The sequence below is a fragment of the Erithacus rubecula genome, assembly GCF_903797595.1.
Source record: "Erithacus rubecula genome assembly, chromosome: 2".
Classification (NCBI taxonomy): Eukaryota; Metazoa; Chordata; class Aves; order Passeriformes; family Muscicapidae; genus Erithacus; species Erithacus rubecula.
Genome location: NC_136685.1, coordinates 24,017,256 through 24,030,898, shown reverse-complemented (window position 1 = coordinate 24,030,898; position 13,643 = coordinate 24,017,256). Strand labels below are relative to the sequence as shown.

General features: G+C 40.4%; 1 protein-coding gene across 2 annotated transcripts in view; it reads left to right on the top strand.

The window, feature by feature from the left end:
• Nucleotides 1-49: 49 nt before the first annotated feature.
• LOC306798550 (dystonin-like) overlaps nucleotides 50-13,643 on the top strand; it is a 283,743-nt gene continuing 270,149 nt past the window's right edge. For both annotated transcript variants that reach the window (XM_079298670.1, XM_079298669.1), the window contains exons 1-2: nucleotides 50-245; nucleotides 675-709. In XM_079298670.1, coding sequence (XP_079154796.1) covers nucleotides 65-245; nucleotides 675-709 — 216 coding nt within the window. In that variant the 5' untranslated portion in view covers nucleotides 50-64. The remainder of the gene's footprint in view (nucleotides 246-674; nucleotides 710-13,643) is intronic.

Genomic DNA, 13,643 nt, shown 5'->3' with positions numbered 1-13,643 from the left:
TGCCCGGCCCCTCGCCGCTCGCCGCAGACCCGCGCACGCACAGGGGCAGCCGGCCGCTTGAGCCATGATTGCCGCGGCTTTCCTGGTCCTGCTGAGACCCTACAGCATCCAGTGCGCCCTCTTCTTGCTCCTGCTGCTGCTGGGGACCATCGCCACGATTTTATTCTTCTGCTGCTGGCACCGCAGGCTCCAGAAAGCGAGGCATCCCATCAAATCCGTCTTTTCAGGTCGCTCAAGGAGCCGAGGTAAGAGACGCTGCCGGTCCCTGAGGGCGGCGGGGGAGTCCCCGGCCCAGCCCCGGGTTTCTGCCGGCGGAGGGCCGCCGTGGCACGGTGTAGCCGGGCAAAGGCTTTAAAGAAAATTCAAGCCGAGCCCAGGACTGCGGCAGCCTTGTCTCCACCCATCCCTCAGCGAAACCTCGGCTAGAGGGAGAGAGGTGAGGGGCTGGGAAACCCCCAGCCCTGCCCGGTCTGTCAAAGCGCAGCAGAACTTTATGCCGAACTTCTTCCCGATGAATTAAATATAAATGCCGGGCGGAGCTGGCGGCTGTGCCTGGAGGGCCAGAGCCGTCCCGGAGTGTGCCCAAAGGGCGAGTGTTGGGCTAAACCCGCTAGCCGGGCCGAAACGCGGGGTGCAGCTGGTGGAGCCTCTGTGTCTTTCTGCTTCCCTTCCAGATGCTGTCATGAGAACTCATCACTTTCGCTCTGAGGTAATTTATTTAGCACGCAATTTCAAGGTCAGAAGTTGTTCTCTTTACCCGAGTACGTGTTGTCGTGGTCTTTTGTTAATGAAATCATATAGCGAACTTTTCATTTTGCATGGTAGACATAATGCCCTCTTTCATTTCTTGGTTTGGTTTTTTTCCCTTCCCAACACAAAATGAGCTCTTCATCTGTGTTACCCTAACCGGCCTGCCGATTCGTGTCATTCCCAAAGGAATTGGTTACTTGGAGAAATGCTGTGCTTGCTGTACGTGCCAGACCTCCCCGTGTCCAAAAGCAGCCCTGAGCCCGGCTCTTGACCTGGCTGTAAATGCAGAGCCGGTGGGCTTTGGCTGCAGAGCCTCTTGCTTTGCCCACAGCCCTCACCTGTCAGGGAAGTTGCCTGCTTGGCTTGGATGTTACCGCGGGAGATCCCCGAAGGATCCAGACTACAAGCCTGCTTGGCAGGCACCTCAGTGTGTGACTTTGTATTCAGAGGTCAGGGAAATCAAAACTCTTACATGCCAGTGCTGAAAGTATAACACAAACCCCAGCCACTTCCTAGGGATTTTGAATGAGAAGCATAATTACTGGGAAAATATCAAAAATAATATTTGTTTTAGTACCCACTTTGTTTCCATGCTGCCCTGTAGAGCTCCTGCCTAGATATTTCTCTTGTCTGGTTTCCTGCTATTGATTTAAGGCATATCTTCATGCCATTGCCTATTATTCTGAATGCTGTTTTAAATTATTTGTATTTTCCTTTACCCTGCTTTGGGTGTGAAAATGATCCAATTATGATAATGTTTTCAAAAGTGTGCATGGGATATATTTTTGCAGCATGGTTCTTATTGGCAATGAGTTTTAAATTCGTAACTGTTGTGAAATTTGTATTTACTATCACAAAAAGAAGATGCCATAGGGAGTGTCCCATCTCTAAACCATGAAAATGCTGAGTTTATTGTTCACCAGTGCTTCAGCAAAGTGAACAAATGTGTACTTCTGGAAATCAAAATATTTTTCACTCTTTAGTTTGTCCAATATGAAATGCTTGATTTCCATGTAAAATTCACTCAATCCTGAGCCTAGATGGAAGTGAAGTTTAATGTTTTGAAGTACGTGCCATCCTGCATGCTGATACTTCAGAGGGAATTTGGCAGAGTAATTTATTTTTATTGCTTCAGCATGTGGTTATTTGTTTATCATCCAGTCAGAAGTAGATAAATTAAAAATATTTCCTAGAAGCTTCCATTAAATGAAACATGCTAGAGTAACTGTTATATTTGTTCATAATTTTCTGTATTTTGCTTTGAGGAAGTAATACTGCAGCTAGTGGTGTAAACTGCTCTTTTAAATAAGTGGTAGAACTGTTTTCCCCTTCATTATCTGATGAGACTTTTGTTAGAGAAATGATGACTCATTTAACACAATTAAATTTTAAATTTCCACTATTTTTTCAAGTAAAATGTTATTTTAATGAATCTAATATAATTCATTAATGAAAAAACTACAGGCGTACTTCCAATAAAAATATTGGAAACATCTTGAAGCAGAATTTGACATTCTCTATCTCTGTCATCACAAAACCTTATGCACTTCCAGCTGCAATACAACGTTGATGAAAGCAAAGCAGGATCCATAAAAACATGGGCTTTGCATAATCCCCCCACCCCCAAAATTAATGCAATATCTCAGTTCCAAGTTTTATAGCACAAGGTACATCTGCTGGCTTCCACCACGCTCAGTTGTTTGTCAGGTGTAGTTATAAATAGTGTTTCTTAATTATAATGAAAGATAATGAAAAATAGGCTGATAGTAAATAGCAGTGGGTTGGCATTCATCTCCTGAGAGCTGGGTACAAATCTGACTTCCATCACATGTGAACGTGCAGGTGGTCTAGCAGCAGTGCACAGAGAATTATAATTGCCCTATCTACAGAATGTTGGCAATTCCTGCATGATTGACTGCCTGCCAGGAAAGCCTTATATTTTGAAAAAAATAGATGTGTGCAAATTTATGTTGAAATTCTTTGCCACAGCCACAGCTCTCATGGAGCATGCCTTCATTGTCTGCATACAGTGTGAACTATTGAATCCTTTTCCTTTAATACTGAACCACACAATAAAAACTAAGACTGCATACTATGGGAGTGTAGATACAAAATTTGAAGGTGTATTTATGATCCTTTTCAGCCCTTCTGTTTTGAATTTTATATGCCACTGGTGAATTGAATCCACTAATAGTTCATTTTTGTGGGCCTTGATTTTTAGTGTCTCTGCAAAACATGCCTCATTATTATACATCAAAAGTCTATGCAGATATTGCTTATTATAGAATGAACTTAAACACTTGACCCCCTGCCTCAAAAGGAGGAAAATTTGCATGAATCATTATGAATATAAAGTAGGTTAAAGTCTGTCTTTGTTAGAGGTGCTTAATAACAGAAAGAATTAACCAGGAAGATGTGGGATAATACAGTGATGTTTCCACCTCCCCATTAACAATTGCTACCATCTGAAGTTAGTCAGGCCAAATTTTTGATTTATTTTTTATTTACAGTCCTCAGGTTTGTTATGACTATAACTACTCTTAAGATTCTTCCATTCCCCAGGTACTATAGAAATTCCATGGAGTCACAAAGGAATCCCACCCAGAATAGTTAATGTTCCTAATCTCAGGAAGACCTAGATATGCCACTGCTCTAAAAAGAAAACAAGTAAATTTCCAACAGAAATATTCATTGCTACATGACACATCAGACTTTGATGTAGTTGTTTGCACTAGTCTCTCTTTATTCTGAGAATCAGTTGCAGAATGAAATGTCTGTGCTGAACCAAAACCACACCAAAATAGCAGTATAACTCAGTGAGAGTTTTACCAAAGTAGGGAGTATGATGCATTGTTGGGCCTTATTATTATTATTATTGTAAAAATGTAAAGATTGTAAATTTCATTCTTGTTCTGTTCTTTGTAGAAGTTTCATGAAGTAGAGGAATTTTCTCTGAGTACCTTGTGGGCTTGGGCTTGATACATTTCAATGTTTACCATTTTATGCTTTAGAAAGAGGTCTGAAAGTCCTGTACCTTTCAATTTAAAAGCTTAATGTGTTGGTGTTGCCACTTCTTGTGATTTAAATTTCTTTCTGAATTAGTTTTCCTCATAGTTGAAGCCTCTGGAGTCATTGGATTATGTGAGATTTTTACCTTTCAATTAAAAGGGAAGTAAGCTTCTAGCCCTCAGGCTGGAAGGAATTAATCTGAATGGTATAATTCTTAATGTCTTTTGATTTGGTGGTAGGAACTGTTGAAAAGGAAGGTTGTCATTCAGGTACTATAAATGGTTTGGTTTATTAGATTGTGAAGGGATAGTTGTGCTAATTGCTAAAGCAGCAGTTTTCATATCATTGAGGAAAAATGACCAGATTTATAAATCTTTTGCCTGAAATTTTCTCTGAATTTCAGAGTTTTCTTGCCCCTTACCTTTCCCGTTAGAGATACTGTGACCTCAGGAACTGAAAGTATCAGTATCAATGGGTAGTCACAAGCAACATGGTGTCACTTAGTATTTATTTAATTTTGACTCACATATTTTGGGCAGTTTCTGCTGAATGCTTCCACTGAGACCTACAGGTCTAAAACGACTAGGAAACAAATCAGTGCAAGTTTTACTGTCCACTGTGAATTCTGACTTCACTTAACCTCAGGTGGGACTAAACATACCAGTAAAACAAATAGGAGTTGACACTTCATGAAAAGACTCTCTGGAAGGACTGGCAATGTGTTAACCATGTCTGTAGCAAAGGAATAATATGTGGTGGTTTGAGTTTTGCAGACCTCACATCTTCATTTTAGTGCACTGAATAGTCACTACAAGGTTGTATATTTCCACTACAAGGTTGTATATATCCAGTCTATTTCAATATTTTCATTGATGACATGGATGAGGGTATTGAGTCTTCCATTGGTAAATTTGCAGATGACACTAAGCTGGGAGTGTGTGTCGATCTCATGGAACGTAGGAGGGCTCTGCAGAGAGACCTGGAATGGTTGGATGGATGGGCAGAATCTAGTGGATGAGATTTAATGAGTCCAAGTGCTGAGTCCTGCATTTTTGCCAATCAGGAGCAGGGAGGTCATTCTGCCCCTGTACCCAGCACTGGTGAGGTCCCACCCTGAGTGCTGTGTCCAGTTCTGTCCCCTCAGTTTGGGAAGGACCTTGAGAGACTTGAGCATCCAGAGGAGGGAGCAAGGCTGGAGAGGGGCTGGAACACAAACCCTGTGAGGAATGGCTGAGGGAGCTGGGGGTGTTTATTCTGGGGAAAAGGAGACTCAGAGGCCACCTCATCACTCTCTACAACTCCCTGAGAGGTGGCTGTAGGCAGGTGGGGTTGGTCCCTTTCTCCAGGCAGCATCTGACAGAATGAGAGGACACAGTCTCAAGCTGTGCCAAGGAAAACACAGGATGGATATTAGGAAAAAGTTTTTTATGGAAAGAGTGATCAAGTACTGGAATGGCCTGCCTGGGGTGGTGGTGGAGTCACCATCCCTGAATGTGTTTAAAAGAAGATTGGATGTGGCACTCAATGCCACAGTTAATTGAGGTGTTAAGGCATGGGTTGAACTCGATGATTTTGAAGGTCTCTCCCAACCTTGTGATTCTGTGATTCTGTATTGTTGTGACTAGACTGGTAGTGAAATAGTTCATAGAAGACTGATGACCTTTTCTAAGAGCAAATGGTTTTCTTATTCATCCATTAGGATACAATGGATGCAAAACTATAGTACAACAGTCTCTGGGAATGTGGATATTACTTTCTCAACACAGATGCCCAGAAAATTGTTCATAAACTTATCCCTAAGTGTACCTTTGCCATAATCATGCCCCTTCTGAGGCCGACTTGAAGAGAGATGCCTAAAAATACAGCTCTAGTTATCTTACAAAACAATAATGAATAGTCTTTGAAGAGTTGCACCATAATTCATCCTGAGCATTGCAGTTATTTATAAACTGCTCCAGATATGTTCAGCTCCAGTGAAAGGAGAAATCAACAGAGCCTCCAAGCTGAATTTAAGTCTTCTGTTTGATTGGAGGGAGTGCATCCAAGGAACACAACAAATGTGCAGGACTAGCCAGAAAAATACATTCATTCACCTATTGAAAGGATGTTTCATTGTCTTTATGAAGCTGAATCAGCCTAAAAATATTTTACCTTTGTGTTTGACATGATTTTCCCTCAGGATGTTTAAACTATTTTTCCATTAGCTGTCTAAGAGTTAAGGAACAGGTTCAAAGGAAAATAAATCAGAGAAAAAATAAATTGTTTTCTTATATGTATGAGAGCACTTACATATAGGAATGAATGGAGAGCTATAAATACAGGTTACTCTGTATAAGGACAAGTCCTTCTGTCTGTTTTTCATAACATACCCAATAATGTGGCCCAGACAGTTACACTGAGCTGTCACATGGCAAACTAGGTATCACTGAGATTTGGTTTACTATATGTCATCTGTCCATCACTCTTTGTCAGCTTTAGTCACAGCTGTGCTGCCTTTAGATAGCCCACAAGCACTGGTCTGTGCTGAGGATCAGCCTGTTTGGTAATTGTATCACAAAATACATGGCAATTACCTCTTTGCTGCAGCCAGAGTGCTCGAGTGCTGAGCTAAACTAACTCCAGATGAGTTAACTTGGGCACTTTTACCCTGTACTACAAATCTGTACTTTACTCTGTAGTGTACAAATGCCTGATGTATTTATATAGCCTTCTGGTTGTTTGTATTTCTGCTCTGGCTTCTGGTGGTCTGCAGAGCTTTGAAATACTGAGGGAATCACCTCTGAGCTCTATCAATCACCTAGAAAAGTACTGACATTGTGTTATGGTCCACATCAGTGGTCAGACATGGTCCTGGGAGGAAAATAATTGCAGAAAGATACATTGCCTCATAAATGTTCTCACTCTTCAATTTCTCATTAATACACAGTTATTATATACAACAACCTCATGGCTATCATTTAGATATCCATGTTTTTCAGTATCTGCTGTTGTCTCTGGAGATGTGGGTTTTAGAGGGGCTGCAGTTCAGCTGTGCTGTGTGCCATTAAAGTGCACACTCCCTGTGCACACAAGCAGAGCCCTGTTTCAAGGGGATTCAGGGGGAGCACAGCTTATGGCCATCTGCCTGTTACAGACACACTGTACACGTGTACAGAATGGGAACTTCTAGCACTGTCTTTTGCCCTAAACAAACCTCAGATTGAAACCATCAATTAAAATAGCTGAGGTCATACTTGCAGTGGGCACATGTATTACCACATCTCCTGTAGAAACTGTTCTTACATAGACAGAAGGGATCATGCAGGGCTCCATGGATCACACACTGCTCAGAAAAGCTTCATCATCTGCACTGATTTCTCAGTTGCTGTAGTTAGATTGTAAGGTTGACAGATCAGTTTGTGGATGCTCCTTCAGAAACAGCTCAGCTCTTTAGACTGAGGGTATTAAATGTAAGAAAGCACCACATGAACAGGTACGATGACCTCGGGGTTGTTACATGTGCTTTTTTTTGGGCATGGAAACCTCACTCACACTCTATTCCATTCCCAGACTGTTTCAAGTAGAGGCACTTTTGATGTGCTGTGGAAGAATGTGCAGAGCACAGGGTGAAGTCACCTCGATGTTTTCATGTAGGATGTGATTCAGCTGGGCTGTGTTTTGGGCCTGGCCGTGTCAGACGTGAGAGGATCCCAGGCAGAGCTGCAGGTCACCCAGCTCCACGTGCTCTGCAGCCTGCAGGGTCTCAGGCTCTGCAGCCTGGGCACGTGGGCTGCCCCAGGGCAAGGCTCAGCACTGTGTGCCACAGATGCTTCAGCATGTCAGGCTCACAGTGGAGACAGCTCATCTTGGCCTAATGTTAGCAAAGCTGCCTTGGTTTGAGCTTATTCCTTGTGTTTCTGGTGCACCAGTGAGCCTGGGTATTTGTGCCCCTGCTGGGCTCCTTGTGCCCTACTGCCTTGCCTCAAGGAGAGTCAGAGCTTTGCTGTTCCTGACTCATCAGTGGCAATGAAACATGAGTTGTGGCTGGAGTGTGAAAACACTGCATCAGCTACAGAAACTAACTGCTCTTGGTGTTCGGGCAAAGACACATTTCCTGCAAGTTGTGCCAATGTCCTTATCTCCCCTGTCCACTCAGCTGTTTAAGTACAGCACTCAGCTTCAGGATGGTGGGGTAGGTAGTAGAGCAGACTGGAAGTCAAACACAGAGCCTAGAGTCTTAATTGATGCTTGTATAAATTGATAGCACAAATTCTGCTGAAATACATAATCCTGTCAGGCTGAGGTATTGTATTTATCCTTCTCCCTTGTTCTAGAAAGAACAAAATTGAACCAAGTTGAGCCATCATTCTCTTGCTTTCTCTGATCCTACTACCTTCCTTCATGTGACCTAGGAGTTGGAAAGTGAATTTGTGAAACCAGCATCCCCTTATGCAGCTCAGTAAGCTCTCTGTAGGCATCTACACATTGCAATGTATAGAGGTACTCAGCTGACCTAGTGCTGCTGTCTGCTTCAGGATGTGCTGAATGGTTCTTCAAGCCTCACTGAATGTGTCTACTAAATTTTTTACTGGTGATAACAGGAAGCAAGGCTTGTTCAGGTATGTTGTTGGTATCTGAATCTAGTTATCTTAATAGATAGCTGAATTCCAGCCCAGGTATCGTTTTATAATCCTGCAAAGTCTCTCATCAGCTATGCATCTATTTTATACTGAAAAAGTACAGACACATCTTCACATGCTGTGGCAGGATAAATTCTTACCAGTTTGTGTTTCAAACAAGCACACTGGACAGAACAGAGTAATCTGTATTGGATGTTTGGCAGCACTGGTATGGTTTAGCAATCTCTGCTATTTCTTATTCAGTTTCGTACTGTATTTTTAATATTTAAAGCTAATTCCTTCTGGCACATCCTTGATATATACTGGACACTGCCCAAGATGATATGGTGAGATGGAAAAAGGAGGAAGCAGGGCTGGAAAGGGGACATGCTTGGGGAATCTGCTAGTATATTTTGAATTAAACCTTCCCTTGGAGACCACTGATCAAGCAGTACACTGATTTTTTTCTTTTTGGTTCTACAATAATAGTTCCCTTCCTAGGTAGGCTTGCAGTGCCCTGAGGTAACAGAGAAGGAACTGGGACATTGCAAAGCTGCTGTGGAGAGCTGCAAGCCTTCTTGTCAGAGAATGAAAGCAGTGCTTGGAGAACAGGCCAGCCTCTGTACAGCTTTGGACAGGAAAGAGTATTTAAAGGGTATCTTGAGGCATGACTGGGTGTGCCATTTGGCTACTAGCTTGCAGATCATCTGATTTTCCTGATGTTACAACTCACCTATGCTTTAACAGGAATCCTGACCTTGTGACAGGAAAAAACAAACATGTTATATTAAGCAGCAGTGTAATATAGCATTGGTTATTAGACACTGTATTCTAAATTCACACCTAAACCTAGGGGCTCCTAAATACAAGGTCTCCTATGTATTAACATGGGGGGCCTGCTTAGGAACTGGAAAGCAGATTACTGATGTTCTGTTTCATGAATTTGGTTGGGAAAGTAATCTTGTTCAGGTTATGTAAAAAAGCAATTGCTTTAAATGCCTTTGAACGTGTGGACTTATCTTGGAATATTGCATGTGCCAAATCACAGTCTTCAGTATCTGAGAAATGGTTCCAGCACTGCTTAGAGTTTAGATTTTATAAGATAAGAATAATATCTCTTAAAATAAACATAAGGCATGCAAAGCAGCATCAGTGAAAGCTTGCTAATGAGGGAGTGGAAAGAGAAATGAAATGTAAAATCTTATATTTTAAGTTTTAAGTCCTGATTCAGATCTTTATAGGAATAACCCTTTGTAAGATTAAAAAAACAAAATGAAGAGAACCACACACACAAAAGGTTGCAGTCTATTTTTTTAGTTCTGATAGAATCAAAATAAAACAAATGCAGTTGCATCTTCCTTGGGTGTTAGTGAAGTAATAGACTCAGTGACTGTAGGTAATCTTCCTGTGATAGAAAATTACATTACTTACATTACTTAGCAATCTTTACTATAAATATCTTGGAGAACTTAACTTGAATCTTGGATTTTGGGTGGAACTTGCAGAATTTGCAGTTAAATAAATGTTGTGGAGTTTTCTTTGGTTCTTTGTAAGATGATGATATTTGGAATGGAAATATCTGTAGAAGAAGAAGAAGGGAAACAATCCAATCTTTTTAATTTAGAACTGTTCTTACAATTCAGATGCATAGATATATGCATACATATATATATGTTTTTCTATGTAGTAGAAAGAATCTCAAATTTTTCTCTCTCAATGTGCAGGGGAATATGATACAATAAAGTTATTTAATTAAACCTGCCATTTTAGTTGAAGTAGGTACTCCAACTCCAGGGTTTAATTCTCTTTCAGCCTGTCTGTAGAACAGTTGAGAGTGCCAGCATCTTGAGAAGGGTTTGATGCTACTCATACTAATGTCTGCAGGCCCTAAGATGTTGTGGGTTGTGTAGGCATGAAAGTTTCCAAGCTTTAAACGTGGTAACTGACAATTTGGAGACTATTTCTTAGGCCATTAGTTGACAATGGTAGCAGATAACAGTTCTCATGCACATACAACCACTGTCAGAAACCTTAAGAGCAAGAACACAAAGCTGATATCCATCTAAGCTTCTTTTGGCTTTAGTATTTATTAGCACACCTTAATCTACAGGAATGACTCAAATGTTTGTAAAGGCCTTTGCAAACACTCTGGAATTCTGCTGTCACTGAATTATGACCTGATGCTAGCTAGCACTTTCTCTGTGATTTCCTGAAGTTCTGCCAGGAGGTAAACTGGGCTGCAGTCCAGTGCCCACTGAAGTAAATGCAAAGATTTCTGTTGACTTCAGCTGGACATCAGATAATGCACTTTTACCTTTATTGATGTTAATGCTTACTGACTCCAAAAATCCATACTGGCTGGAAAGGTTGGATTCCAAGATCAGAATTCTGACAACTAATATGTTCTACATAAAATATACTGAAAAAATGAAAACTGAATATGGCTTCTTATCAAGCATAAAAATAGAGATAATGTGTGATGAAGGCAGTAGGGCTAGTAGAAACTAGAATGGAGAGGAGAAGGAGCTGGTAAATTAATACAGTTGCACATTGAAAGAATGGAGGAGTCAGAGATTTATATCACTAAAGCAATAATGTACACATGGGGTACCACTGATGTATTCATCTGTTTTTAATAAAGTATCAGACAAAGAAGTAAAAATGAATACAGAAAAAACTAAGTGAAAGAAAAAGGTTCAATGCATTATTCAAAATGTTCTTATCTGTAAATTTAAATAAAAACAAAAGCTAAAGAAGTTTTTTAAAGAAATTTCAAATTCCTGTTTCTTTATGATGAATTGATTAGGAATGAGAATAAGCAAGAAACCACAATAAGGATAACAGAGTATAACATATTTTGTTATCAAATACCAAACCATACTGAAGAAATGGGGCAAATAAATACATGTGATGCTGTCAAGAATGCAAGGCTGAGTATATTACAGAGAAAAGTCTGTAGCCACATTCTCAATTTTTAGGTTTGTGATCTTTGGAAAGGGCCTTTTGAATGATTTTTAGCTGTTTAGTGAGGACTACTTTCTGATGTGTAGTCGCACATTGGAAAGAAGATGGGAAGGGAAATGTTTGAACAGAACAGAAAAACATGTGCTACTGTTATATACATCAGTAATATAAATTTATAAGTGTTCTGTACTGTATTATGGGCATCCATCAAGGGTGATATCCGTGAATGAGAAAATGTGAAACTCTCACAGGAAAAAAGTGATGGAAGACACCAGAATAATTTCATGTAGAAGGAGAAAAATAAAAGGAAGTCTGGTGATAAAATATGGAAAGATGAATACCCTATTGAAGGCAGACCAAAACCTAGTCACTGTGGATCTGATCCATGCTATTTAATTTGGATACTGACAGATGGATGTCTGTGAGTTAAGTGGTCAGTCTGGGCTCTGGCAATGGCCAAAAGAGAAATAGGTGCAGTGAGGGAGTGGCTCATCTGGCCTGCTGCCTTTGGTGGCTCAAAGGCAACCCAGGGAGAGGATGTCTGCTGAACTTGGGTCAGAGAAAACCCACATGTCCTTCTACAGACAAAAAATTAGACACTGAATCAGAGGTGTGAAGTTAAAATTTGGGTGGACATGGTATTTTTTCAAAGGACGCCTTACTCTGAAAGTAATTTTACAGTGTGCTCTGGCATACAGTGGCCAGGATGGCAACATTTATCATCAATTTGGGTATAAAGATAGACAGAATAGGTTCTTTCAATACTATCACACCCAATTAAAGAGAAAAAAAGCCTGAACAACAACAACAAAATAAACAAACAAAAAAAATCCCCAATATCCAGAGAAGACTTAAAAGGATGAATTTCAGCTAGAAGAGGCCAATCTCCCCAGCCTGCTTCCTCATATAGAAAAGCTCCTTGGGACCAGGTGAGCTAACCTTTGGCTCTGCAAGAGCCTCCAGAGACACCTCCCCATTTCTGTTTGATGTAGAGTTAGATTAGGAAGATCATTCTTCCTGGATTCCAGCAGACTCTAACTGGAAGGATGCACATGACTGCTTTTGCAGAGAAGATAATTCCAGGTTCAGTTCTTCACTGTGTCTTCCTCTGATATGCTTGAAATCACCTAGTTCTGGTGATCATATGAGTTGTTTCTTTAAGGAAGATTCCTTTAGTGTAAATCTTTGTGCAGCTATTTTGGTGTTTGGAAGACAGGTTTTCTAAAAATACGTGTTTGATGTTTTGTTTGGTTTGCCTTGTTTCAGAATTTTACAGGCACAAAAATGAGTCAGGCTGTAGGTTCTGGAAATGAGCAACTCCCTCCCAGAGCAAAGAACAAGAAAAGATTTTCATTGCCCAGTGACACAGCATCCACATGATACTGGAAACTACAAATTGCTTTAGGTGTTAGAGCAACTTTGTTATAAATATCCTTGTGATTTTAAAATCTCCAGCTCTTCCTCAGTGATTTGGCCTCAGGTGGTGTACTGTGCTGCCCTGAGCATTTTGTAACACTTTTCTGCTCATCTATGAGCACTGACTTAGCATCTAAAATAGTGCTGTCTTTGCCAAACAAATATTTGTGTGATTTCCATGGTTTTTATTTTGATTGCTGTATTAATATGATGTTTTTAATTCTGGGCTAAACTGAGGGATAAGTGAAACAGATTACACAAAAAGCTTCTGTTCATTTCACTGTTTAGAAGGAATCACCAGGCATCCTAATTTTGCACTGAGTATAGGAGTAGCAGCTTCCATATGTTACATGACTTTTAACTCCTGTCTTCATTTTTGATTACCAAATTTTGAAATTTTCTAGATTTGTGTCTTTGCTCTGGTAAAGTCTCATTGCAGGTATGAGTAAGCATTTTGGGATTTGGTCTGAGGATTCTGTCCTTGTAACATTATCTTTGTAGATACAGAATTAATTTTCCACCTGAAATCATGATCCTCTGCCTTTATCACATTATAATCCTCCTCACAGCAACCATTTGTGATACTGCAGGCAGATTATGACTTCAAGAGAAGAATGAGCCTCAGCAAACAGAAGCAGATGAGCTCTTAAAGAGATAAAGATCCCATTTTCTTGCTAGTGATATACTGAAAAAGTGAAAAAAATACAGGCACTATCAACGTGAAACATTGTCTATAAACAGATTTTTCTGGAAATCACAGGTGACTTTTTCATATTGAAACATAATAATCATAAACCTAGATGTATTTTGAGGTGAAGCCACTTGGTGAAACAGACCCACATACTTAAATCCCTATTTGGCATGTGTTTCTAAGCACTTTCAGAGCTGCTTAGCTTCTATCAAATT